We start from the raw sequence: 26,417 nt of genomic DNA, 5'->3' as shown, positions 1-26,417 counted from the left end.
TAGAAAATATCTATTAGGAAAGTGAATAAAAGAGGCTCTTAGATATTCTATTTTTTTAAAAAACAGGCACTGTGTTATAATTAGCAGTAAGAGTATCCACATTGTTCCGGTAAATTCATCAGGAAAAAACAAGAATAATTGAAATGTAAAAAGTAAACCATTTCTGAGAAGGGTGTGTCAAAGTCTACGAAGGCTCTGAGAGTTTGTGTATGGGCCCAAACGAAAGAGTGCAAATGGAGTGGGCTGCATTCTAGAAACTCGGGTCTTCTCCACTGGGCAGCAGTCAGCACGCTTGCCTGGTGCTACAGAGGAGGACACCATCTCTTCTGTAAGGCTGTTTGCTATGCAGACATCATGATGAAAAGATAGTCTGGAATGAAGGGCGTTAGTGCCTTGCTCACCAGATGCCCAGAAACACGAGGCCCGCGGGCCACTGTCCTGCAGGGTGATTGATGGTCCTGCCCTTGCAGACACACGGATTATAGTCGCAGTCTCTGACATCTTCGATACAAAAGGCCATTACCGTACATCATCTGGAATGGAAGAGCTCCCTCATGAGGAGTGGAATTTAGTAGTCAACCAAAAACTTCCTCAAGTGTTGTCCCACACAGCTTTTTCTTCTTCTCAGCAGAGGGAAAAGAATTCCAGCCCTGCTGCTTCACCCCTTCAGAGGCCCCTTCCCAAAACAGACCAACGTCTGATTCTGTTTCTGTTCTGACTACTCTTTTAGTACCTACCGTAGCCTGACCAGTAATTGCAAGTTGTCATTTATCTCTAATGTGAAACAAAAGATTGGTATGATTAATAGACACCGTAATTTTTAGGAACCATTAAAAAGTATGGAAACCCCAAAGCAGCCCCCCGTCGCCCTCCATCCACTCAACGGAGTCGTGAACAATCATTCTGGAGCTCCTGTGACGTGACAAGCATTGGGCGGTTGCCATGGAGACACTGGCTCTGTCTCGGAGTTTATGGTCTAGTTGCAAATGGCCCCTCAGGATAGAGCCCGAACTGCCAGTCCCTTCACGCTAGAGCCTCTGGTTCCCAGGCGCCCTCCTTCCCTGCTCCCCAGCTTTAGAGGCACCATAGCTTTTGCATTTAGGCCTTCACACTGGCAATTTGGTCTGGTGCCTCTCCCCACCCCCCCATCATAGGGCTGATGCTGCTCACCGGCCAGGTCTCCGCTTCCTTACAGCTTCCCAGAAGTCTTGACCTCCAGGTGGCGGTGGGTTTCCCTCTTTCCTGCTCCTTCACGATTTCACTCCCATCTTGGTTCTTACCTACTCTATTGTAATCGCCTGTTTGCTTTTCACGAAAGAATTTAAACTTTGTAAAATCAGGGACTGGGACCGTCTTTCGTATCAGTATCCTCAGGGCAGGATACTTGGCATTTCGCGAAATATCTGTTGCATTTCTGAATTAACTGGCCAGCATCTCATTTTGTTTGCACAAAAGTTTAATCCCCCGAAGATCCAACACAGTGCTAAGGCAGAAGCACCCGGCCTGTTTCTCCTTCTGGAGCTAAACCCCTTTCTGCTGTTAGTCTAGGCTTCCTAGAAATGCCCTTTTCCCTCTAGTCTGGCTTGGCTTCCCGTCTCCATCCTAGTGCCCTTCTAACTTTGTCCATGCTTTTAGCTTTCAGCCGTCTGGCTGTCCTCCCAGATCCATCGTCTGTGCTGTCCCGAACTGACTGACTGGTCTTCAGGAACCTTCCCACACACCTGCCCCACCTCACTTTCCTGGCAGCAATGTGGTGATGTGTGTGAGAAGCCTGCAGTGTGATGCTTGGCTGTAATGCAGGTCAGGAAAGGGCACTCAGGAATACCGGGCACCTCAGAGTTTCATCACACACGTCATCCTGATCATTTCCAGCACAGATGGTGAAGGGTAGCGTTAACTGAACAGTGATTATGCTGAAGAAAAATCTCAGGCCTGTCTACTTAGACACTCCACCCTCTTGTCAATAATGAATCACTGGGAAGGTGAGCAAAGGTGAACCACAGAGGTGACTACACTCCAGGTGGGTGGGGTGGGACCCAAGGGCAATTCTTGCCTCTTGTGACTCCCGAAAGGCTTGTCTTCAAAATTTTCTCCGAAGGAGGAGTTTGTACCCGGTATTTGAACTGGTGAGAGTCCTTTTTCCTTTACACTCTTACACCTCTACAATCTTCATACTGTGGCCAAAGGATCTTACAAAGACTCTTCAGTCTGGCAGTGACTTCCCAATTCATTCATGAAGCCTGTGCGTGAGGCCCTGCATGGTCTGGCCCTGGCCCACCTCCAACTCACTGGTTTTTCTCATGTCCTTGGACTCCAGGACGCCAAGCATCTTCCCACCCAAGCCCTTTGCCCATCCAGTTACCTCTATTTGGAACATTCTTCCCTGCCATCTCCCAATCCTGCCATCAGCTTCCCGTTCCTACAGATGTCAGCTCAGGAATCATCCTCAGACAAGATGTTCCTGATCCCAGACTTGCTCAGGTCCTCCTTTAAATTTCATAGTGCCTGTGCTTTTTTTCCCAAATGGGATTTTATACACACACACGCGCGCGCGCGCGCACGCACACGTGTATGATTATAATTGAGAAGATAGAGGACGGCTTGTTTGGGACTCACCCTTGTCCTTTTCTCCCTCCTTGGCAGTGACTTCATCACCTAAAGCTTCAGTGTTGTGTCTGCTTAGCCCTTGAGCTAACAACCACCCCATCCCCTATCTCTGGGAACTACCCTCTCAGCCACACAGGTGGGTACTTGGCTGCCATATTTGTACTCAATGACCCTAACTAATTGGAAAGAGGACGGAAGTTTTCCCTGCTCACAGCTCGACCACTTCTCAAGGCTGAGAAGTCTAATGGCCTGAAAGTCAGGGGACTAATGGTGTATGTCTTGTTCTGAGTCCCAAAGCCAGAGAACCAGGAGTGCCAATGTCCAAAGGCAGAAGAAGGATGTCCCAGCTCAAGCAGAGAGAGCAAAATTGCCCTTCCTCTGCCTTTTTGTTGCATTCCAGCTTTCAGTGGGATGATGCCCACCTGCATTGGGGAGGGTGATCTTCTTTACTCAGTTCGCCAATTCAAATGCTAATCTGTACCAGAAACTCTCAAGATACACCCAAAATAATGTTCTATCAGCTATCTGGGCGTCCCTTAGCCCAGTCAGGTTGACACATAAAGTTAGCCGTCACATGGAGGGAGGCAGAAGGAGTGGGTCAGGGTCAGAGAGAGTCTATGCTACTGGCTTTGAAGATGGAGGAAGGGGCCATGAGCCAAGGAATGCAGGTGGCCTATGGAAGTTAGAAAAGACAAGGAAATGGGTGTTCTCCTAGAGTGTCCGGGAAGGATCACAGGCCTGCTGAGGCCATGATTTTAGCCCAGTGAAACCCACGTTGGAGTTCTGAACTAGAGACCCGTAAGGTAATTTGTGTTGTTTCAAGCTGTGATGTTTGTGGTCCTAAGTTGATTGCTTGAATCTACTACTAGAATCTTGAAGAATCTTACTAGAATCTACTATTTGAATCTACTGAAGTCGTTTCAGTTTCTGTTACTTGCAACCAAAGAATCCTAAGACAGGCCACTTGGGTCCTTTCAATCTTGGTTTTAGAATAAGACTTTGTTTCTTAGAAGGCTGTTTCTTTTATACGTGACTTTCCTTTTTAAAACCTTGATAGAACATTATTGTAGAAGGTATCAAATCAAAAATGCAGCAGTTGCTTTCAAGAGCTTCCGTTCTCTAGCAGAAGTAAGGGGACATCCACGTGAGTAGTAGATAACGGGCAGGAGGGAGGTCTGGGTGTCGCAGAAGTACAGAGGAAGGCTGGGCTTTCAAAGAAGTTTCACAAAGGTGGAAACATCTGAGTTGGACCTTGGAAAGGGGAAAGATTGTAGCAGGCTCTGTGGGGCACGAAAGGCAGGGAGGTCGGGTTTCTCAGTAGGGAGATGAAAAGAGCCACGGCCTGGAGGACATGAAGGCTGGTCGTCCAGGTGAGCGGGCGTGAAGGGACATGGGTGGTGAGGCCGGGCAGGTGAGCCAGCATCAAATTATGGGGAGGGGGTCATCGATAATGCGGGAAAAAGTTTGACTTTGCTCAGGGGACAAATACCAGCTATAGAAAGTTCTTGAGCAGGGAAATGGCTGGTTTAGGGTTATGCTTTGGACTGATAAATCAGATTTTGCTTTCAAATGTTTAAAGTCTTTGCGCTTCTTTCAATATGTGTTTTTGGGGTCTAGGAAAGCCCCAGATATTAGCACTAACATGGAGGGTGGAGGTGGCCTCAGGATACCCAAGATGTCCCAAGTGCCTTAGGGAATTCCCATTGTTTTAGAGTTTGCTACTCTTCAGGGCTTCCCATTTCACTTGGAATGAGACCGACTGCAGGTAGCCGTTGCCCCCCGGCTGGCGCACACTTCCCACCTTTCACATGGCTGACGGCTTCTCACGTTCCAGTCTCCGCTCCTGTCTCCCCTCATACAGGCCTGCCCACCCGCCCCCCACCCCCCCAGACCCAGCAAACCACAGGTTAGCAAGATGCAAGCACCTGAGGCCGCGAGGCTCGACGCGGTCAGATAAGCTCTCGGAGCCGGGAGCGCGTCTGCTTCCAATCGTACGGGCCACCCAGCTCCCGGCACCCCCCAAGGGCCAAACTGGCGGGGAAATACGGAACTCCAGGCCCTTCTGGCGTGGGAACCAAGGCTGGCCTCCCAGGACTTGGGCTAGAATAACTGGGCAAGGAAATGCGAGCCGGACGTCTGTTCACGCGGTGCTCGCGGGGAGGGCTCCCGGAACGGCCTTGCGGGGCTCGCCCCTCGACAGCGGGCCTGCGAGCAGCTCACCCGCGCCGACGTTCGGAAGTCGGGAAGTGCCGTTCTCGAAAGAGCAGCCACCGGAAGCAAGCCCCTGACCCTCCCGGCAGATAGACGCAGCTGCAATGGAGAACGGCCGTCTCCGGAGGCCTGGCTGAGTTGACTCGGCCGTCCGTTGTCCCGCAGCAGGGCAGGAGAGGAGTGCCGAAGGGACAGACGGGGGGCAGGCGGGGGGGCGGGTAGGGGGCAGCCCAGATGGACCGGCCAGGCCTGGAACGGCTGGACTCTGTCCACCGCACCATCCCCCATCCCCCCCCAAGTGGCATGCGGAAGCCCTCACCCAGTACCTCAGAATGGGACTGCATTTGCACACTAGGCCTTTGAACGCCCGGCACCAAAATCTGTTACAAGTCAGAACCCTCTAGAGCAACAGGACCAACAACGTGCATATTTATACCTACATCTCTGCCTACCTGTCTGTACAGAGAGATGGAGTACATGAGCTGGCTTTTGTGATTATGGAAGCTGACAGGTCCCAAGGGCCGCGGGGGGGGGGAGGGGGGGGACTTGACGAGCCGGAGACCCCGGGAGAGCCCAGGGTGTAGCTCCAGGCTCAAGCCCCAGGGAAAGAAAGCCAGTGTGTCAGTTTGAGTCTGATGGCAGGCGAGACCCGTGTCCCAGTTCAAAGGCCCAGTCGGGCAGGAGGGATGCTCCCTTACTCGGGGAGGGTCAGCCTTCTCATTCTCCGCAGGCCGTCGGGTCAGCGAGGCCCCGCACGTGCGGACCCCCCAGTCACCGGGCCCTGCAGAGGAGAGGAGGAGGGAGCAGCTCAGGACGCGCCCCCTCTGTCTCAGTCAAAACACAGCGAGCCGGAGGAAGAGGAGGTTGTGTTTGCGCTCGTGCGTGTCTGCGGTATTTACACTCCCTGCTGACAGCTTTTCTGACACACACACGCTCCTCAGGAGGAAGCTGAGAAAGTGAATGACAGAGTCTCTGTGTCCAACAACTTCTCGGACCAGGTCCAGAGAATGAAGCGCCTGGAGATGAGGCCCTGGCACTCCTGGGACAGGCCGGCGGGGGGGGGGGGGGGGGGGGGGGGGAGGGGGGGCTCACGCCAAGGTGCGAGCAGGAGCAGGGAGAGAAGTCGTCCCGTGCTGAGTGTTCGTGTCCCCTGCAGGAGCAGAGCTCCTTGACCAGTCAGTGGGCATTTGCTGTGCGCTGGGACCAGCCCGGCACCCAGGTTAGGGCCCCGCGGGCCAGCAAGGTGTCCTTGGCCTCCAGGCACTTACAGTGCAGACGGGGAGATAAAAGATCAGTATCTGGTGAGGACCCAATGAACACAACAGATCATTCCTAGGAGAGGCCTGGGGGACTCACACCTGCAGCCAGTCCTGGCTGATAATCCCACGTGCGGATAATGTGATCCCTCATCCCTGGTGTGGAGCTTAGGGTTCCCTCCGTCCCCGTCGGCCGTGCCCCTGGGCGACACGATCATACTAGTTCTCTCATTCTCTCCTGTTCTGCACGGTGGTGGTTCAGGGGGGTGTTGGCGCCTCAGCCGACTTTGGAGTTCTCGGGATAGAGGTGAGTCTGGGTCTCTGCCTGGCGCCGAAATGGTGTCAGCACATACATGGTGGGTGCCCCATTGTTGCTGTTGAATTTCACACTGTGGTGGAGACGCCATATGTTTAGGACGGCCCCCAGCGAGCAGGGCTGCTGAGGCAGTTACAGGTGTGATTCTACCCCAGAGCAGAATTCAAGATGGGGCAAATCGGGTTTGGGAGGATTGGAAACTTGGATAAGGATTTGTTTGGATCTTCAGTCAGCCCCTTGCCGTGTGTGTGAAACCCTCCTAGTGCCTGGGGTGAGAGCCCAGGGCTGGGGGCCCGTGGGAACCCAGTCCCACAAAGGAACGGCCCAGCCTCACGTGAGCGGGCCCTAACGTTGTATCAGGCTAGGCGGGCTCAGGATGCAGTCATCAATGACCCCAGATCTCAGTGGCTTACACAACAAAGGTTTAGTTCTGGCTCCTACTAGTTATCCACGGCGGGGTCGGTGGGAAGAAGTGGGAGGTCCTGCTCACCACAGTCTCTCAGGAATCTGGGCGGGCGGAGGGGCTCCATCTGAGGCATGCTCCTGCATGGCCAACTGCACCCAGGCTCTTCAAGCTTCTGCCTGGAAGTGATCCTCACTTCTGCTCCTAGTCCACCAGCCACAGCAAACCGCAGCTAACGTCCCAGCAGGCAGGGGTCACACGCGACAGAGTGTCCAGAGGAAGAGAAACAATATCCGTGAGCCCGTGGGAGGGCCGCAGCGGGGAGCCTGGCGGGTGGAGAGTGCCTGGGGGCAGGAGGGCTGCTCTTCTCCACTCAGACGAAGCCAGATGCAGGCAGAGGCAGAGCAGGCCTTGGGGGCTCTTGGTCCCGGGCAAGCTTTACCTTCCTGAAGCTCTCTCAGCAGACTGCGGAATCCAGTTGAGAACCTTCGGCAGCACCCGACTGTTCTAACCTCGTTACGGCGGTCAGCAGGAAAACAGCACATCAGGGCCGGGGTTTAAAGAACCTTCAGGAACCAAAGGGGTTGTTGTTGTTGTTGTTGGACTTTCAGGAACGAAGGAGGAAAAAAGTGAAATGAGGACAGGAACGCTATTTAAAAGAAAACAGAAGCAAAGACGCCTTTGCCTTTGACAAACACAGGGATGGGCTGAAGGGAGGAACCCTCTGGAGAGCGTGACTTGGGATGCCACGAGCTGCTGGGGTTCCGAAGCCAACAGGAGGACGGCTCGGTCCTCCCAGCCCTCCATGGCAAAGGCAAAGCTGCTGAGCCAGAGACGAGCGACGAGAAGACATTTGCTGAGGTGACTTGGTGGCAGGGGCTTCTGTGCCTACTTCTGTCAGGCTGGAACAGCCTGGGCCCCAACCCTCCGTCCCCCTTTAATGCCCTTGTTCATCAGGCCTCCTTAACTGTCCCTTCTCTGGGAAGCGTCCCCTGACCTCCCCAAACTGGGCTGCCTGGCCCTCCCTGTGCTTGCTGTATTCCTTGTACCCCAAGATCTGGGACAATCTCCGGAACAGAGGGCGCACTGTGAATCTGACAGTGAATGCATGATGGGGCTTGTGAGGGCCCGGCATCCTTGCTTCAGAGGTCAACAAGTCCGATGGAGTCCCCTGGCTCTGACTCTGACTGCAAGGGGGCTGCCAGGTCAATGCCGAACGCTTCCTGGTTGCTTCGGGCTGCCCTGGGCACTGCTGCCGGGCCGTTCCCAGATCCTGACAACACAAGCCCCCGGGACTGGCCCAGACTCAGGGACCTCGAGACCAGCCCAAGGCTCCCCGAAGCCAGAACCTGAGCTGATGAACCGCCTGGTCCAATTCCATCCCGGAGACACCCGGGTGCCTTGCCCCATCCTTGGGGGCTACAGTTTCAACCGACCCCACACTACTTAGAGTGGCACATTCTGGGGCCTCATCCCTGATTCACCGGCCCCAGGGATACCTCACTATTATGCCTTTACCACCTTTTCCAGAAACATCCCGAAATGTTCCCATACCTTCTATAGAGTGGGCCATTCCCAGGCACTGGGAAACAGGAGTACCTTGGTCACACCCACAATCTAGCTCTTAGTGCCTCGGTTTACCCATATGTGAAACCTGGCTAGCTCCCCACCCCCCACCTCCCTGGAACTTTCTGGAATGTGCTCCATAGGCCAAACTAGGGAGGGAACCCCTGGGACCGGGGGGTGTTGGCAAGTGAACGGTCACAGGCCTGGGAACAAACACAGGCAACGATGCTGTCCAAGCACTTTTAGTTCAACGGGAAGCAAGTTCAAAAGCTGCCAGTCATTGAGGTGGAGTCCTTGGGCCAGACACTCCAGGCATGCCCCGCCCCGGCCCTGGGAGGGCTGCTGGGGGGAAGCGACCCATCAGAAATGAGGGGAGGCTTGGAGAAATGGCCTCCAGATGTGGGCCGTCCGGGGCAGCAAGCCAAGCTGCTCTAGCTGCTGCCGCGTGGGCCTGTAGGCACTGAGGTTGCTGCAGGGAGCTGGGGCGCTGGCGAGGGGCCTCGGGGGGAAGTGGGCCTGTGGGCTCAGGGCCCCCCATGGGCCATGGTGGGCCCGAAGCCTGGGGGGCGGAGGGGGGTTGGGGGCCAGGGGACTGCTGGGCCCCGATGACGCCGACCGACTCTGGTTCTGGGGGTTGCTGCCTGTCGAGGGGCTGCTGAAGGGGTCGGAGGACGTGTGGTCACTGGCCGAGCAGCTGCTACCACTGAGGCGACCAGGCGGGGGGCTGCGGCCTGCTCTGGGCTGCAGGGGCGCCACAGGCCTGGGGGACTTGGGGCCCATCACCGGCTTGGAGGAGGCGTAGAGGTGGCGGAACTCCTCGTCAAACAGCTCCACCGCGGTGCCCGTGAACTTGGAGAGGATGTTCCGGTGGACGTGTCCGCAGAGCCAGGTGAAGCTGCAGGGGGGGGAGGAGAGTGACGGCTGGGACCAGGGAGGCTCCTTTTGGGGAGGCGGTGTGGGCTCATGCAGGGCTGGGGGGAAGGACTTAACGTTAGCCCTCCGCTCCTCTGGCCTGCTCGTTTCATCCCGGCAGAACCCCCGGAGGGCCACCTTGGTACCCCCTTCACAGATGGCAAGACCGTGGCGCAGAAACCAGCAAATGTTTGCAGGTGAACAGTGAAGACACGAGATTGGATCTCTGGCCTCAGGGTTCCCTCCTGGTGCTCAGATCCTCGCCCCTCCCTGCTGAAGCCCAAAAGGGCTAAGCGACAGCTGAGTCCCAGTGTCCCCAGCTCTGTGCTGAGGAGTCCCCTAGCTGCTGAAGCCCCCTGTGAAGCGTGAGAACCCCTGCCTCTTCTAACCAAAGGGGGGTCTGGGGAAGGCAGCTGCAAAACGCGGGCTGCTCCTTAGTGGGAGGGGAGGGAGAATCCCATGCTCCTCGGGAGGTGGAAGAGGAAACACAAGGCAGGAACAGGAATGACAACCCCTCCACCCCCCACCCGCCAGCCAGGGCCCAGCCGGCAGAGTCCCTGCTCTGTGAGGCAGGGTGGGGCCCAAGCAAGGCTGGGCTAATCCTGGGAAGAACAACGAGGCTTTGTTTACACCTCACCTCCCACCCAGGAGCCACCCACACACCCCAGAGAGGTGGGCAGCTGATGCGGAGCCTAGGGCCAGCCAGGTAACAGGGAAGGTGGCAAACGTGGGGACAGCAGGACTCTTGGCTACACTAAGATGTCAGTCGCCTGTGTTGTTTGCAATCAGACTAGATTAGGCCAAGCAACTGCGTGCTTTACGCAACAAAACAGGTCCAAGAGTGCCCTGGAGACTTTTCAGGCTCCCACGCCCTCTGTGCCCTCCACCCCGGGGGGCCTCTGCACACCCCCTCAGGTCCCTTGGTGTCCCTGTAGCCCCTGCGTGCCCGTGCACCATGCTGGGGTTCTCCTCCTTCACACCCTGCGTGGCCGTCATTCCATGCCCTAGCTTTTACACTTTATCACCACCTGTGGTAGGAAATACACGTCATTTCTATTGCTTTCTGGCCCTTACTACATGGAACTGACTTTGTCACAATCTCTCATGACTGGTCTCTTCCTGGCCCCTTTTAATTTTTGTAGATATTTACTTCGTTATTTTAAATAATGTAATAAGCACCAACAAACCCACCACCTAAAATAAAAAGCTAGCATCTAACCATATGGTCCCTCCCAGCAACCTATTTTCCAGGTCCCCCGTAAAAGAGGGAATCATCACCCCGAATCCTGTGTCATAGTTCCCATACTTTCCTTTCTCTGTTAAAAAAAATGTCTTATGTATTCTGGAAAGAAAATATTTTGGTTGTTTTTAACGTATATGTAATATTTGGGTTTTTTTCCCCACTTAATATTATATCGCTAAGATTTATCCAAGTTATCTCTGGTTGCTGTCCCTCATTCATTTTTGACTGCTGTATAATATTCCACCAGAGGCTAGATCATGGTTTATTCATCCATTCTTCCATTGACAAGCATTCCCATTGCTTCGACAGTATTTCTGCTGTGACCAGTGCTATAATGAGCATTCTTACACATGTCTTTTACTGTCCCGTGGACTCATTCTCTTGGAAATACCCCTAGGTGTGGAATTGCTGGATTATAAACCAGGTAAATAGTCAGCTTTAGGAGAAAATTCCAAACTCTTTTGAAAGTCACTATATTGACTTGCAATCCCATCAGCAATGTAGAAAAGATCCTGTATGGGGCGCCTGGGTGGCTCAGTCATTAAGCGTCTGCCTTCGGCTCAGGTCATGCTCCCAGGGTCCTGGGATCGAGCCCCGCATCGGGCTCCCCGCTCGGCGGGAAGCCTGCTTCTCCCTCTCCCACTCCCCCTGCTTGTGTTCCCTCTCCCACTGTGTCTCTCTCTGTCAAATAAATAAATAAAATCTTAAAAGAAAAGATCCTGTACATCCAGCATTTGGTATTGTCAGTCTTATTTTTTTTGCTACTTGAAAAGGTATAAAATGGCAACTGGTTCTAGCCTTGATTTGCATTTTTCTGGTCACTTATAGTGCAGAACACCTCTTCATGTTTTCACATGCGTTTGCTCCTGGCTGAAATGCCCACTCCCGCCTCCTACCTGCTCTTCCTTGCGCTGCTTTGCTCTTATGATTCACAGGAGTTCTTTGTGGTTCTTGACACTAATCTTGTCAGGGCATCATGAAAACCTGCTCCCACTCTGTAATCTGACTTTTCACTTTCTTTCAGCTATCTTTCAATGAACCAAGTTCTTCATCGTAATATAGTTGGGTTTAGCAATCTTTTGTAGTCAAGGCTTTTTTGTGTTGTGTTTAACACAAAAGAGGGGTGTCTGGGGGCACCTGGGGGGCTCAGTCAGTTGGGCGTCTGCCTTCAGCTCAGGTCATGATCCTGGGGTCCTGGGATCGAGCCCCGCATTGGGCTCCCTGCTCAGCAGGGAGCCTGCTTCTCCCTCTGCCCCTCCCCCTGCTTGGCTCCCTGTCTCTAATGAATAAAATCTTAAAAAAAAAAAAGAGGGGTGTCTGTGTTAAGACACCTAATCCTTATGCTAAGGTCTAAAAGATATTCATCTATTCTTTTCTACTAAGAGTTTTAAAGTTTGTTTTTGACATTTCAGGCCTTTTAATCTATCGGAAGGTGATTTTTTTTTTTTTTTTTTTGTATATGTGTGAAGTGGAATCCAACTTTCTGTGTAGAGAATTATTATTTTTTTTTCCAGTGTCTCCTTTCCCCACCGCTCTGACACGCCCCATCATGGGTGGGTCTGTCTCTGGGCTTTCTGCTCTGTTCCATCTGTCAGTCTGTCTGCTCCTCGTCCAATGCCACGTTGTCATGATGACTCCAGCTTCACGAGGTGTCCCGATCTCTGGCAAGTCCTCCCTGCCTGTTCTTCTTCAGACTTATCATGGCTAATCTTGGAGAAATACATTTAATACACGACCTACTCACAAATACAAACACATACATCACCACACAACAGTTTCCAGAACATTCCTTACCTCAGTGTGCCCTCAGTATGTTTATTCTATCCTATTTCAATACAAAAAAAAAAAAAAATTCCAGGCCTCATCCACTAAATTGATTTCATATCCTGCTAATGGATAATGATGGACAGGGTTTGAAACACTTTGTTCCTCTAGCTGCACTGGATGGCCAGGACCTTACGTGGACATTCATTCATTCATTCAGCAAATAAAATGGTCATATATAATGTTCAGGCACTGGATGAACTATACTTCATGCCAGAAACGCAACAGAGAAGAAAACAGACCCAATCCAGGGCCTGACGTCATGTTTACAATCTTGGCTAAACAAGTCCGCAGAGAGGCTCTCTAGGAGATGATCTGGAAACTCTAAGACAAGGAGTTGGCCGGGTAAGACAGCAGGAATGACCTCTCCAGCAGGGGGAGTACACAGCAAGTGCAAAGGCCCTGAGGCCTGAAAGAGCATGAGAGACCTGGAGGAACACAGGGTGGCCACAGCACACTGGGGAGGAAGGAGAATCCTGCCCGGACAGAGGCCATGCTGAGCATGATTGGTTTTTTTTTTTCTTTACCAAGAGCAGTGACAAGCATGGAAGGATTTTAAGGATGCAAGTGATCTGATCTGGTTTGTGTTTAAAAAATCTTTCTGTTCCAGGCAGAGAAAGCTCAGAGGTGGAAGTGTGGGTCAGGTCAGGAAGGGAATCAGGGCCAGTTAGGTTCTCTTGCTGTGCCCAGCAAGGCCCAACCCCAAAGGCACCAACCTCCTGGACCTGCCAGCAGAAGCCGGAGCTCCCTCCTGGTTGACCCCAGGGCAACTTCTTAGCTCGTGCTGATCTTAGAGCACACACCACATCGCTCTGTGGCCGTTTACCCATGTTTTTTGATAACAGAGACAAGCTTTGTGTCCCCCGCACCTGGCGCGGTGCCTATTCTGGGGTAAGACTTACTACAAGAGCTTAAAGGTTGAAATGCACACACCCGCCTCCTCACCCCCAACCCTCAGCTGAAGATGTGGACAGGGCTCTTCAGTTTGGGAGAACTGGCTACAACCAGGGCCAAAATATCTGAAGCCCAGGGACAGCTGCATTGAAAGATGGGATGGAGACTTGTGTTTTGTATTAACTAGAGACAACCCTGAGAGACCCGGGGAGAAGCATCGTCCTCAAGGCCGGCAAGCAGATCACCTTTGACTGCTGAGTGCAAACCAGGTTAGAGTTGTCCTGCCCTCTCTCTGGGAGCTGGATTCCTCAGTTCTTGGGAATGGCCCTGCATGTCTTCAAGCCCGCCGCCCCCCTCCTCCCGGCACCTCCCATATCAGGACGACAAGCCCGGAAGACACTGGAGAGCTGGGGATCCTCGTCAAGGAGGCTGGTGGCCCGGGGTCAATCACTTACCCGCTCCGTGCCTCAGTTCCCCCGTCTGTCCATTGGAAGAATAATGCTTCCCTCAAAGGGTTGTCATGATTAAATCCTTCCTAAAGGTCTGATCACACCTGGCCTAGGGCCTGACACAAAGCTCAACAAGGTTAGTTCTGCTTCCTTCTGCCCCTACCAAGGGCAAGCTACCCCCACCCCCACCTCAGCACGATGAGCTCCACAAGGGCAAATACAGACGAAAATGAAGAGGCGTAATTCTCCCGATTGAAAATAAGAAGAGACACTCCCTCCTCTGCATTTTCTTTTTCAGAATTTCTTTCTCTGTCTCCAAAGACAGAGGAGGGATCCGAATGAACAGGCCTTGCTACATTTCCCCAGTAACTACCTTTAGCTCATACCCTTTTGCCCCATCACGGTTTTCCACAACTTTCTATGACTTTCTACTCTTCGTCACACCTCATATAAAAATGCTCAGGCTTAACCATTGCTTAGGATCATTTCTTTATGAGGCACGGAGAGAGGGTAGCTGTGGGTGGAAATGCACATGGGGCTCAGTGACCCCAGGACACTGGAGGTGTCCCCTCAGGGCTGCCTGGTCTCAGAGCCCCTCCTGGCAGAGGAGTTATGAAACGGCTTCCTCCCCCTGCAGATGGACCACACCTCATTCACGTGACATAAAACTTATAAATAAATCCATACGCTTTTTTCTTGTTAATCTACCTTTTGTCCAACTGACAGGCCCCAGCCAGAGAACCTAGAACGGTAATAGGAAAAAGAGGCTTTTCCTCCCCCATAGGGTGGGCATGGGGTTTTGTTGGAGGTGATAGAGATATTTTGGAACTAGAAAGTGGTCATGGTTGCACACACAGTGAATGTACTAAATGCCACTGAATTATACATTTAAAATGGCTAATTTTAGATTATGTGAATTTCCCTGTAATAATCAAAAAAAGAACGAGAGAGAATTCCTCAGCTACGGTGGGCCCCTGATTCCAGGCTTGGGCCTTGGGTCTGGGGCAGCTCCGCAGACAGAGATCTGACTCTTCCCATCCAGGTGGTGAGCTAGGTTTAGTGGCAGCTTAGTTAAGGTCAGAGGTCAAGGTCAGAGGCCTCAAGTCCTGCCATGGGGTTTGAGGCTGACCTCCCACCCAGAGCCTTATGGCTTGATGCGCAGAGGCCTTTGTCACTCTCCAAGGAAAGAACAAAAGCTGAGAAGGTGGCTTTGGCCCCTTGGGGAGGGTAACGCGGTCCCACCTCAGCCTCTCACAAAACAAGGGAGTGCTGGATGCAGGGCCCGAGGATCAGAAGCACGTGGGCTCCCTTTTGCACAGGTACCCCAGTGAAGCCAAACAACGAGGAGAGAAGCTGTGGGTGGAAATGCACATGGGGCTCAGTGACCCCAGGACACTGGAGGTGTCCCCTCAGGGCTGCCTGGTCTCAGAGCCCTTCCTGGCAGAGGAGTTATGAAACGGCTTCTTCCCCCTGCAGGTGGACCACACCTCATTCAGCTCCGATGCAGTCTGTGAGGTAGATACTACAGGCCCACTGCGCAGCCAGGGAAAACAAGGCCCAGGAAAAGGTGGAGAGAGAGAGACCCAGAGGGGAGCCAAGGGAAACTTTAGCCAGCTCAGCCACCCCTTCCCAGGCTCCTTTCCCTCCCCCATCACTCTCTCTCTGTCTCTGCTCTGTACTGGTTCTTTTTTTTTTTTTTTAAGCAATCTCTACACCCAGCATGGGGCTTGAACTCACAACGCCAAGATCAAGAGTCACGTGCTCTACCGACTAAGCCTGCCACGACTGGCTGTTGTTTATCTCCTTGGTTTGAATGGGAGCTCCAGAGCCACACCCCAGCCTTGAAGCATGCCTGGTACGTACCCAGTGGGTTTCTACATAGCTGTCGAATAAATGAAGGAACGGAGAGGCGCAGTGACTTGCCCAAGGTCACCCAGCCAGGAAGCTACAGAGCCGGGAATTGAACCTCTGTTGTCTGACTTCTAGTTTAGGCTGCTGCCACGGCCAGTCCCTAGCACCAGTCTTAGGTCCCATGGAATTTGGACACACTTCTGAAAATAAAATAGGACACACACACACACACACACACACACACACACACACACACACACACAGCCCAAAACAAATTGCATAGCTTTACCATCACGCCTGAGAGAGCGGAGGAGGGAAAAGGAAGATTCTGTGTCCTATTGCAATCTGCAAGGAAACTTGGAAGTGCCTCTCTACCCTGAAGCCCCCTGCCCCCGCCACGAAGGGTCCAGATGTCCCCCTTCTGCCCAGGCTGGTCCTGCCTCCAGCCTCAGGTATGTGAAGCAGCCCCAGCATGGCTGGGGGGCGGCACCCTGGGAGCCGCTGGGAGGGGTAAGTGCCTGAGCGGCTGGGGGTGCTCTGCACCAGGCTCAGCCTTGGCCTCCTCGAAACCTTCGGCAGGTGAAACCCAGTGCTCACCTGTATGATCCCGACAGGACGTATCTCCAGTCCGAAATGATGAACTTCTCCTGGATTTGGCCAGCGAACTTCCGGCCTGATTTGGCACAGTACACCTCTCCTTCCACACTCCGGATGGAAATGTTCTGTTGGAAGGAGAGTCAAGGCGTCATTCACTAATTACATGCGTATAGATGGATACATGTTTGCCTAGGAAAACATCTGGAAGGATGCTCAGCAAGAAATAGGCAGGGGTTATCTCTAATTCATAGGCTCATTGGCTATTTTTATTTTTCCTTGGCTGAATTTCCTAAATTCTTTTCATTGTCCTGACATTATTTAAGTCATGGCGGGGGAGGGGGGAGGAAAAAGGAGATGGTAGAATTTAAATAAAGTGGCAAACAGAAGAAAGATGAAGGCCTAATGTCCATGCAGCCCTCCGTCTAGGCTCCCAGGGGCCACAGAGGCCTGGCAAGCCCAGCCTCGCCCTATAAGAGGCTTTAGTGACATGAGTCCCTGACCCCAAGCTGGTCAGAGGGAAGCGCAGCCGGAGGGGGTACCTTTGCGGAGACCTCCGTGGACCCTAGATTTTCCTAAGGAAAGGTGTGTCCACAACCCAAATCATGGCCCTGCTTGCCCCTTCCCCCGCCCCCAGGAACACCTGCTGCGCCAGCCGTCAGCCAGAACCCTTGGGAGGCTGGAGAAATGAAGAGGTGGGTAAAGCACGGGGATATCCCGTCTGAGAAAGGTAGGGTACTGCTGGGGTCCCCTGAATGTCTCTGGTGGCTGGGCAGGCTCTGGGAAGGGGGGTGCCCAACGCTTCCAACAGCGATCCCCAGCCCCCCCCATAAGCTCTGTGACACGTTAAGAGGAGGGCCGCACCCCACCGTCCCTTGGGGGACAGAGGACTGGCAGGCGTGGCCGGCGTGGGCCACGGAGGCAAGGCCTGCACGGACTCTCCGCACCTCTGTCGATGGCCTCCTGTTGAGGAGGTGTGATCCCGGTCAGGCAGACCCAGTCAGGCCCGGGACCGAGGCCTGCCGCGCCGGGAGGTGCCTGAACTCAGCTGCGCCCCAGGCAGTGAGGAGGATGGCGGGGTCTCCCAGAGGCTGACCTGACCGAGCTAGAGCGGGGTCACCACGGGACCCAGCCTTCCGCTGTTCCACAGAGCCTGCTCATAAACACTGGGTGGTTTTACATCGGACCTTGAATTAGCTGCCCTAAATCTGACATGACTAAGGGAGTCCTTATCTCTGGGCTTCTGTTCTCCTTGCCAGAAGAAGGAAGTCAGTGGGGAGTTGGGTTCAGTCCAAGAGGATCAGCTTCCCGTCGGGCTGACTCGTGGATGCTGCCCTGGCCTGTGAAGTGGAGGCCACGGGGTTTCTTCAGCCAAGAGAACAAAAGCAGAGATTGCTGCTCACGAGACACCCATGGGCCCCCTTCGGTTCCCAGCCCCCATGTGTCTTCGTGAGGCTGTAAGCAGGAGTGACGGCAATCTCTTCCAGGTCAGGTCCTGCAGCATCCCTCTGCTCTCTCCCTGCCACTGCCATCTTGGAGGCCATGTATTTCTTATGGTGTAGCTACAGGATGAGGGAGGGCTGTCTGTCCTACGCTGGACTTTGGGCAGGAAATAAACCTTTACCACGTTAAGCCATTGAGATGGGGGGGGGGCGGTTCTGTTAGCATGGTGTAAGTTATCCTATCCTAATACAAAATCCCTTTTGGATGCTCACTGGGGGCCCCTACCTTGAGGTGGCTGTCAGAGATCTGGACTTTGTCACACATCTCTTGGAAGAGCTTCACACCTCCCTGGTCCAGGAGCACACAGACAAACACCCCACGCTTGTTGGCCGCCTCTAGAATGTCACAGAAGATCTCCACATCCGTGAACATATCCATCACGATGGCCAGGACCTGGGCCAGGGCAGAGGGGTGGAAACAAAAAGAGTCAGGGGCGAGGTGCTAACTGGCTTCAGCAGAGCTTCCCAAGTCCCGGTGGCCCTAAGAGAGCAGTTCCCCTTGCTGCTGCCCTGGAGGAGAAAGCATGAGATGGGGGCCTCTGCCAAGGCAGCACTCGAGGGAACAGAGCTGGGGTGGAGGCCTCCGCCCTGACTCCATCTGTCCAGCCCAACCACAGGCCGTCCGGCCTCCCGGCCCACTGCTGGAGTGCGGCATGCACGGGAGGAAGGAGACGAAGGCAGAGAAGGAGCACAAGGAGGGGAAGAGGCGAACAGGAGGTGACCAGGCAGGCTCAGGGCTGAGGGATGGAGTCAACGTCACAGCCACTCAGCCATGCAGAGCTCGAAGGCACTCTATGGCCCCTGGTTTTCAAATGTTTTTAAGCCACGGAATACTGCCCCGAACAAAATCCCCGTGGAGACCCTACAGATCGACTAGACAAGGCTGAGTTGCCCCAGTGGGACGCAGAAGGGAGTCCTCCTCTATCATAACAGAACCCTGGGGGGGGGGGGACGGGGGGGAGAGCCCTAAAAATGCAGGAAAGGGGGGAGACGTGTGTACGCCCGCCTACCTAGGACCCACCCCTCCTCTGCCAGCCAATCTCACTTTAAGCAATCTCTTCCCCACAAGCAATATGGCTTGGGCGGGGCCACTGCCAGGCGCCGGATTGGGCGCGGGGAGGGCACATCACCAAGGCCAGACCAATGAGAGCACGGCATCCCCTGCTGGCCACAGAGATTGGCTCAGGGCTGATCACATGACCTAAGCTATTCTAATGAGGGCTGGCCCAGGACTTCTGCTGGGACTGGGGGAAAGGAGAGGGGGTTGCTCAGCTCCTAGAGGAGGAGCTACAGCTGCTAGCAGCCATCTTGGCGCCACGTGGGGACGGCCTGCCTGAAAATGAAGTCCGCCCCCGAGGAAGCAGGACCAAGCACGTTGCCAGCAGCCTTCTTCGAACATCTGGTTTCAGTCACGCTTGGAAGCCAGTCCTACCCTTGACTTTCCCACTGTAGATGTCAATGCATGCTCTTCTTCTTAGACTTGTTTGGGGTTGTTTTCCACGGTATTGTGATTTATTTAAAAAAAAAAAGTATATTTGGTCTTTGTCCTTGTTTCTGGCACCCAGCTCTAAAACACTTGGAATTTCCTAAGTGGCGAGAGCGGAGAGAGATAAAGGTCCTTTGTTATGTTAATGAGGTGACTTTTGGATGGGGGCTGGTTGCCTGGGGAACCAACTAAGTGATTAGAGGGTTGGAATAGTCTGTCCCTCCTACCCCCCTACCCCAAGGAAAGAGAGAGGGGTTGGAGGTTGAATCAACTGCCAATGTCAATGATGTAATCATTCGTGGTGTAACGAAGCCTACCCAAAAACCCAAGAGGATGCGTTCAGAGAGCTTCTGGGTTGGTGATTTGGGGAGAGCAGAGTGCTCAGAGAAGGTATGGAACTTCCATGCCCTTCCCCATACCTTGCTCTTTGCATCTCTTCCATCTGGCTGTTCCTGAGTTCTACCCCTTATAATAAACTAGTAATCTCTGGAAAGTGAAATGTTTCTTTGTTGTGAGCCACTCTAGCAGATTGATCAAACCCAAGGAGCGGGTCATTGGAGTCTCCAGTCTGAGCTTGGGACTGGTGTGGGTTGGGTTGGGACACCCAGCTGGTGGCTGAGAATTGCTCGGTGGTGGGGACCCCCACAGAGTGGGATGAGAGCAGAATTAGTTGGCTGTCAGCCAATCAAAGTCTGTCCTAATACCCAAATCGCGGCATGTCGACATGTGGATATGGCAGCTATTAGCAATGATAATTATAATGGTCACATGAAAACTGTGAGACGTGGCGAAATGTTGAAGCAAAACTGCTGTATGATCCATGCTCGACACAGATGTATTAGCAATGAATGAATTCGGTGAAAAGGGGTAACAGAGCATGAAATGATGGTCCGTCCGGTATGATTGCCAGTGAGGGAAAGTGGTGTGTAGACACACAAGCAAGCACAAAGCCAAAACTAGCAGTCATGTTTGGACTGGGCACTACGGCAGTTTTCAACATTACCTGTAATAACGTTCCACCATTTTTCTAATAATTACTATATATATATAGCATATATAGTAATTATATATATGGTATATAGAGATATATACGTATGTACAGATATGTAGATATATTGACCATCGACATCTGGGAAGTAGCCAGGACAAGAAGAGGGTCATTGAAACAGACCACGTGGTACCCACGTGGAGTTGACTTCCTGCTCAGATGATGTGAGTGTCCAGACAGGGGAAGGGACTGCCCAGGTTAGAAGTCAGAAAAGATGTTGAAATAGGGAGGCCACGCTCCTTTAGAACCGTGGCCCTGTGAGCCCATGATTGTCTCGACATTTAAACTTACGGTGCCAACAGCAACAGAGGCCCTGTCTGCGGGAAGAGAAATGCTTCCTCCTTGAGGGCGGTACAGGTGGAAGGGACACTTCCCTCTCCCCAGGAGGTCAGTAAATCCTCCCTGGGGGGAGGGGTCGAGCGAGTCCTTGCTTCCCAGAGACAGGGCTGGTGACAGATTGAACAGAGAAGAGGCCATGTTTGCAAATAACCCCAGGTCGTGATTGAAGGGATGCTTGGAAAAACAGGCTCACGTGTCTAGGTTTATCCTGTTGGCCTCCTGTTGGGATTGGCTCCCAGGCGGATTGACTCAAGGCCCATAACCTCTTCAGTCCCCTGCGTGGTCGTGCTACCTTAGAGGGTGTCATGGGATGGGATGAATGACGACCTCCTGAAAGGTATGTCCACATCTGAACCACCAGAACCCGTGGACGTGATCTCCCTTGGAAAAAGTCTCCACAGGTGCAATTAAGACTCTCAAGATGAGATCATCCTGGATTATCCGGTGGGCCCTAAATCCAATGGCAAGTGTCCTTGTAAAAGACACCCAGAGGAGAGACAGGGAGAAGAGGGGGAGCCACATGAAGACAGAAGCAGAGCCTGGAGTGAGGCGGCCACAAATCAAGGAACGCCCACAGCCACCAGAAGCTGGAAGCAGAAGACAGGACCCTCCTCCCCAAAGACTTCAGAGCAAGGAGGGCCCAACTGATATCTTCATGTTCGGTCTGGCTTTCAGAACTAGGAGAGAATAAATATCTCTTGTTTTAAACCACCAGCGGGGTGGTAACTTGTCGCAGCAGTCCTGGGACACTAATACAGAGGGGTCACACACAGTCCAGGCCACAGTGCTCTATGGGGTGTTAGGGAACCGTGGCTCCAGCCCCCGTGCTACTGGCGATGAGCTGAGAGCCTTTGGACAAGTCACTTACCCTCTCTGGGCCTCAGTTTCTTTACCGATAAACTACTGCTCAAAAATAGAACATTGGCTATCATTCAAACTGCATCTAACCCTGAGCCCAGATAATATAAATGTAACCAGGTGCAAAAAGCAAAGGTTTTTATTCTTGTTTGTAGTTAAAATATGTCTATGATTTTATATGCATTTTGAGCAAGTATGAATCATGTTAGAATAACACCATGTAAACATGCTTTAGTCCAGGGCATGGAAAAGGATTAAAATTAGTGCTGACACCTCCAGGGGCATAAAAGAGAAATAAAGTAGGCCATCCGCTGGGCCAGCACGTCGGGGTGGGGTTGGCTGAGAAGAAGGAAGTGCTTCCTCGACCCCTCACTGAAGGAGGAAGCCCAGCCTGGCAGGCCGGCTCTGGGAATCTGAGCTGCAGAGAGACCCAGGAGCCCCGCCAGGGGGATGCTGGTCTGCTGGGGCTCTACCCATAGGCAAGGGTCATCCTGTGGGGACCTCGAATCCTGGCTGAGAGTCCCTCATCCCCTGCCAGACAGATGGGAGCTCCTCTGGACCAGGAAACCCCGCCGCATCGAGAATGGCAGGGTGGAGGAGGTCCTGGACAACAAGGGACCACCGACAGCCCAGAGCCTGCTGACACTGTTCCAACTAGCCAGTCCTAAGCTGTTCGCTCTGCCTGCCCTCCCTTTCCTGCAAAAGCACAGTAAGGGCCTGTGCCCATGCATTCTTCTGGCCCCTTCTGCCTCCCACCCCACCGTGGTGCTTCCTGTGTGGCTGGGCATGGCCTGCTCCGCCTCTTGCTTCTAGGGAGCTCTGAGCAAAACCTCCTTGTTTTGTGCCAGTCATTTCCATGCCACGTCTTCCCACCGGCGGGACACCCAGCCCTCTCACACCTCCTGCCCTTTGCCTTGACTCCCTTCCCCTTTCCCTTCCCTCTCTGCCTGACCACCTCTTACTCAGCCTCTGAGACTCAGCTCAGAGGCCCCCTCCTCCGTGAAGCCTGCCTTAGTCACCCCGTCCTCCCCTCGCGGGCACAGAGGGTTCCTCACACCCAGGGCTGCCGCCCACCCCCTGTCCCCTTCTCCTCCCCTAATGGGCAAGCAGAGGCAGGGAGCTCCCCAGAGGGCAGGAGGCCTCTGGTTCTGCTCTGCCATCCTGGGTGCAGGGCCGGGCTATGAATTAGGCTTTGGGGAAGAAAGGAATGTGAGCGTGGAGGGAAAGAGGGAGAATTCCTGCTAGTTTAGGGAGTGGAAACTTGTCTGGAAAACACGGAGCTCTGTTTTCCTCTCAGGAGGCTGAAGCCACGGGGGAATATGCAAACCTACCGACCCTCTGGCTCTGAGTGGGGAGGCAGGGTCACAGCCTGCTTCCGTGCACAGCCTGTGACAAGGTTCCAGGCCCCCTGGCATCTCTGTGGGGGCAGGTCACCCCTGAGCCCGTGTGTGTGTGTGTGTGTGTGTGTGTGTGTGTGTGTGTGTGTGAAGACTATCAACACACCCTGCCTGCAGGGGCCTGACAGAAAACAAAGTGTGGTGGGGGGGGGGCACCCGGGTGGCTCCGTCGGTGAAGCAGCTGCCTTCTGGCTCAGGTCATGGTCCCAGGGTCCTGGGATCTAGCCCCGCGTCGGGCTCCCTGCTCCGCGGGGAGTCTGCTTCTCCCTCTCCCACTCGCCCTGCTTGTGTGCGCGCTCTCTCTCTCTCTCTCTCTCTCTCTCTCTCTCTCTCTCTCTCTCGCTGTGTCTCTCTGTCAAACAAAGAAATAAAATCTTTTTAAAAAGAAAAGAAAGAAAACGAGGTGGGGGAAGTTCATCAAGGCCTGGGGCAAGAGGGCATGGTGGGGACTGTGGCAAAGGGGACTCACCCACCAAAGAGGGGGTCGCCACCTTCTTACTTTTAGGTGAAATCTTCAGGTTTTTCAGTGTTGTCTTAAATTCAAAACATGCTGTATTGGTGAAACAAAGCCTATCAGGGGCCTCGGGGCCACAGAGGGAGGGAAGCCTCGCTGGGTGGGGAGGAGGGGCGGGGGAGGACGCAGCCAGGGGACAGCTTCAGCAAGTCCTGACCTGGCTTCTTTCCAGGGAGCCTCGCCCACTCGCTCACCAGCCGAGCTGCAGCTGTGGTTGAGAATTTCCCCGACACCACCGGCCCCTACCCCTCGGGAGGGCACTAAATCTCACCCACAGACAGACCAGAGCCAGCCTTACTCTGGCGGGGAGTCTGAGGCCTGGGGAGGTCAAGGGACGTGCCCCAGGGGACGCGGTCAGCCCGGCGGCCCGCCTCGGCCCATCTGTCATTCCTACCGCTGACCCATCGCCGAAACACGAAATCCTGCTCCGAAGCCGCCCTGGGACTCGGAAAGCCAATGCTCCGCCCATTGTAACCTTACCTAATTTTCCAGAACGCCGCCCCTTCCCTCCCCTTCCACACACCGCTTCTGCACCTTAAGCGGGGCTTTTTCTGGAGCCTTAAGATTTCACAGTGCTGAACTTCAAAGGGGATTCAGTCACGGGACTGGGAGCCTAGCAGAAAATGGACTTAAATACCAGCTGCGTCTTTTTTGAGTCTGCCGTTGTCCCTCTTGTCCCGCAGCTTCAGGAGGGAGGAGTGGGCATCTAAAGCCCCATTCGGAATAGTCATTTATGCAGCCGGGGTAGGATGAGCTGGAGCCCCTCTGCCCCTTCCCCAGCTGCAGCAGGAAGCCGCCCATCCCTTCCCGGGGTGATGGGAGAACTGATGACCAAATGCCCGTCACCGTGCCTGCAATTCTACTGGCCCAGCTCTGGTCATGAAATATTTTTCTTCTTCTTCTTTCTTCTTCTTTTTTTTTTAATAAAAAAAAAAAGATCGTATTTATTCATTTGAGAGAAAGAGCATGAGCGGTGTGGAAGGGCAGAGGGAGAAGGAGAAGCCGACTCCCCTCTGAGCAAGGAGCCGGATGCGGGGCTCGGTCCCAGGACCCCGAGATCATGACCTGATCTGAAAGCAGACGCTTAACCAACTGAGCCACCCAGGTGCCCCTATTTTTCTTCTTCTAAAGTCATCTATTAAAACGTAAATACTCTGCGGAAAAACCTTCTCTCTGCCTATTCTGTCTTCTGCCTGACCACCAGCTGGATTCAGGGGCTGCCCAGTCATTTGTGGGCAGATAGGTCTACGCTATCTGCCCACTTGGACCCCGAAGATGGACCCCCATCTAAGAGAGGACAAGGGACAAGCATGTGCCTCAGTGGACTGGCCCCTTAATTCAGAAGCACAGAGGTGAGGCGCCTGGCCTAGCCAAGGGGGAGTTCAGGAGAGCCTTCCTGAGAAAGGGACGTGGGTGCTGCATCCTGAGAAAGGAGTAGGCCTTTGTCAGGTGAAAAGCAGGGAAGGTGAGGGGGTCCTAGGCAGAGGGAATGGCACATGCAAAGCCCTGAAGACAGAGCAAAGGGGGCTGGAGAGTCTGCAGGTCCCTCGGGACTGAGTGGCAGGAGCTGGGAGAGGAGCTGGAGGGGCTGTGAGCCATAAGGACTTTGCTCTTCCCACTGTGGGCAATTGGGAGCCATGGAGGGCTCTAAGCAGGGAAGGCACCAAGTTAGATTTGAAGCATAGAATAAGTGCTCTATTGCAACAAGGAGACTGGGTGGGGGGGGGGTCAAGATGGAAGACGAGGGGCAGGCAGGAAGCTACTGCAGGAGTTCCAGTGATGGGTGGGGGTGGTCTGGACCCGGACTGTGACAGGTGGGATCAGAAAGTCAGCGATCCAGGGCAAGACAGAGAATAACACCCCTGACTCCATCCTCAGCCCCGGTCTTCTGAACTCCGTGCCTCGGAGCAGGACCCACCCCCCTCTTTCTCCTCCACCAGCACCATTCCTCCCCCGACCCCATAGCCAAGGAGACACAGGCCCCACCACCGATACCTGGCTGGTCCGGCTGATGCAGCGGCGAATGAGGTCTCTGATGTTGTTGTGCTTGTCCGTCTGGAAGTACACAGTGGCGCTGGACTTTTCCTTCAGGTAGGGCTTCTCGGCTGAGGCCCAGGTGTGCAACAGGGTGGGCTCACTGCCCTCGGAGGCCACGGGGAAGTAGGTGCCTGAGTGCAGGGAGCGGGAGTCCAGTCCCCGGGGGCCTGCCTCTGCCCCTCCTGGGGGCTCCAGGGCACAAGCGGGCTCCTTGGCCTGGGCCTGGATGTACTGGGCCTCCACCGAGGACAAGAAGTCTACCTCACCTTCCTGGCTGAGTGCCTGCCAGTAGGCCTCAGGACCCCCATCCAAGAGGGCGTCTGTGGCCAGCCGGGCACTCTCATTGTCGCTGAAATCGGCCCTGGTGGGCCGGACCCACTGGCTCTTGACCTCTTCCAGGCGTTTCCGGATCTTGCCCACATGCCTGGACCGGCTCATGTTGCCCGGTCCCTGAGTCGTGGCGGGTAGGAGGCCGTGGCTTGAGCTCCTCCTGATGTCAGGGCAAGTGGGCCACACCACCTGGGAGGGGAGCTCTCAGTGCTCCCGGGAAGCATGCAGCATCCACCTGCCACGCTTCATGCCCGCTCCGAGGAAGTGACTTAGCACTGGCCTGAGCAACACTTGCCCGGGATCATCCTCTGGCCAGGCCCTGGCTTATCTCGGGCGCCACCGCCCTGCCCGCGGGCTCGAGGGCTGGCTCCGCCACGCCTTGGCACACTCAGCCCTGGGAGCTGTCCTCCGCGCCCAGCAGCCGGCCTGCACACCTTGCACAACTCTCAGGGGCCCCGGCCTGCGATGCAGAGCAGGGAGGCTCTCCCAGCACCCCCAGGGGCCTCGGCCCCTCCCGTGCTCTCAGTTCAAACGCCATTGGTGCAAGACGAGAACTCCCCTGTGGGGGAAAGAGGTTGCCCCTGAGATTGCGCCAGCGTTGGGAGGGAAGCTGGGCGCGGGCCAGGCAGAGCCGTCCACCAGGCATACTCCTTTCTCCTAGGGACAACAAGTTCCTGGCCTCCGGTCCTCTGAAAAAGCTTTGCTCTGCTCCCTCTCTCCCCTATTGTGTTGGCCACGGTCATGTTTGAACAGAGCCCCCAGAGAAGCTCCAGTCTGCTG

At 54.2% G+C, this 26,417-nt stretch overlaps 1 protein-coding gene across 2 annotated transcripts; it reads right to left on the bottom strand.

Moving 5' to 3' along the window:
• Positions 1-7,581: 7,581 nt before the first annotated feature.
• Positions 7,582-25,745, bottom strand: FAM83A (family with sequence similarity 83 member A). Of its 2 annotated transcripts, XM_027626390.2 has the most exons (4): positions 25,266-25,745; positions 17,855-18,022; positions 16,130-16,254; positions 7,582-9,254 (listed from the first exon to the last, which is right to left on the bottom strand). In XM_027626390.2, exons 1-4 carry the CDS (start codon positions 25,743-25,745, stop codon positions 8,720-8,722), a joined length of 1,308 nt encoding a protein of 435 aa, XP_027482191.1. In that variant the 3' UTR covers positions 7,582-8,719. The 2 variants fall into 2 exon arrangements, with proteins under 2 accessions (XP_027482191.1, XP_027482199.1); XM_027626398.2 differs by lacking the exon at positions 17,855-18,022.
• Between the last annotated feature and the right edge of the window lie 672 nt (positions 25,746-26,417).

This window comes from Zalophus californianus, chromosome 4 (assembly GCF_009762305.2).
Source record: "Zalophus californianus isolate mZalCal1 chromosome 4, mZalCal1.pri.v2, whole genome shotgun sequence".
In the NCBI taxonomy this organism is placed as follows: Eukaryota; Metazoa; Chordata; class Mammalia; order Carnivora; family Otariidae; genus Zalophus; species Zalophus californianus.
This window is presented reverse-complemented; position numbering and strand designations above follow the sequence as displayed.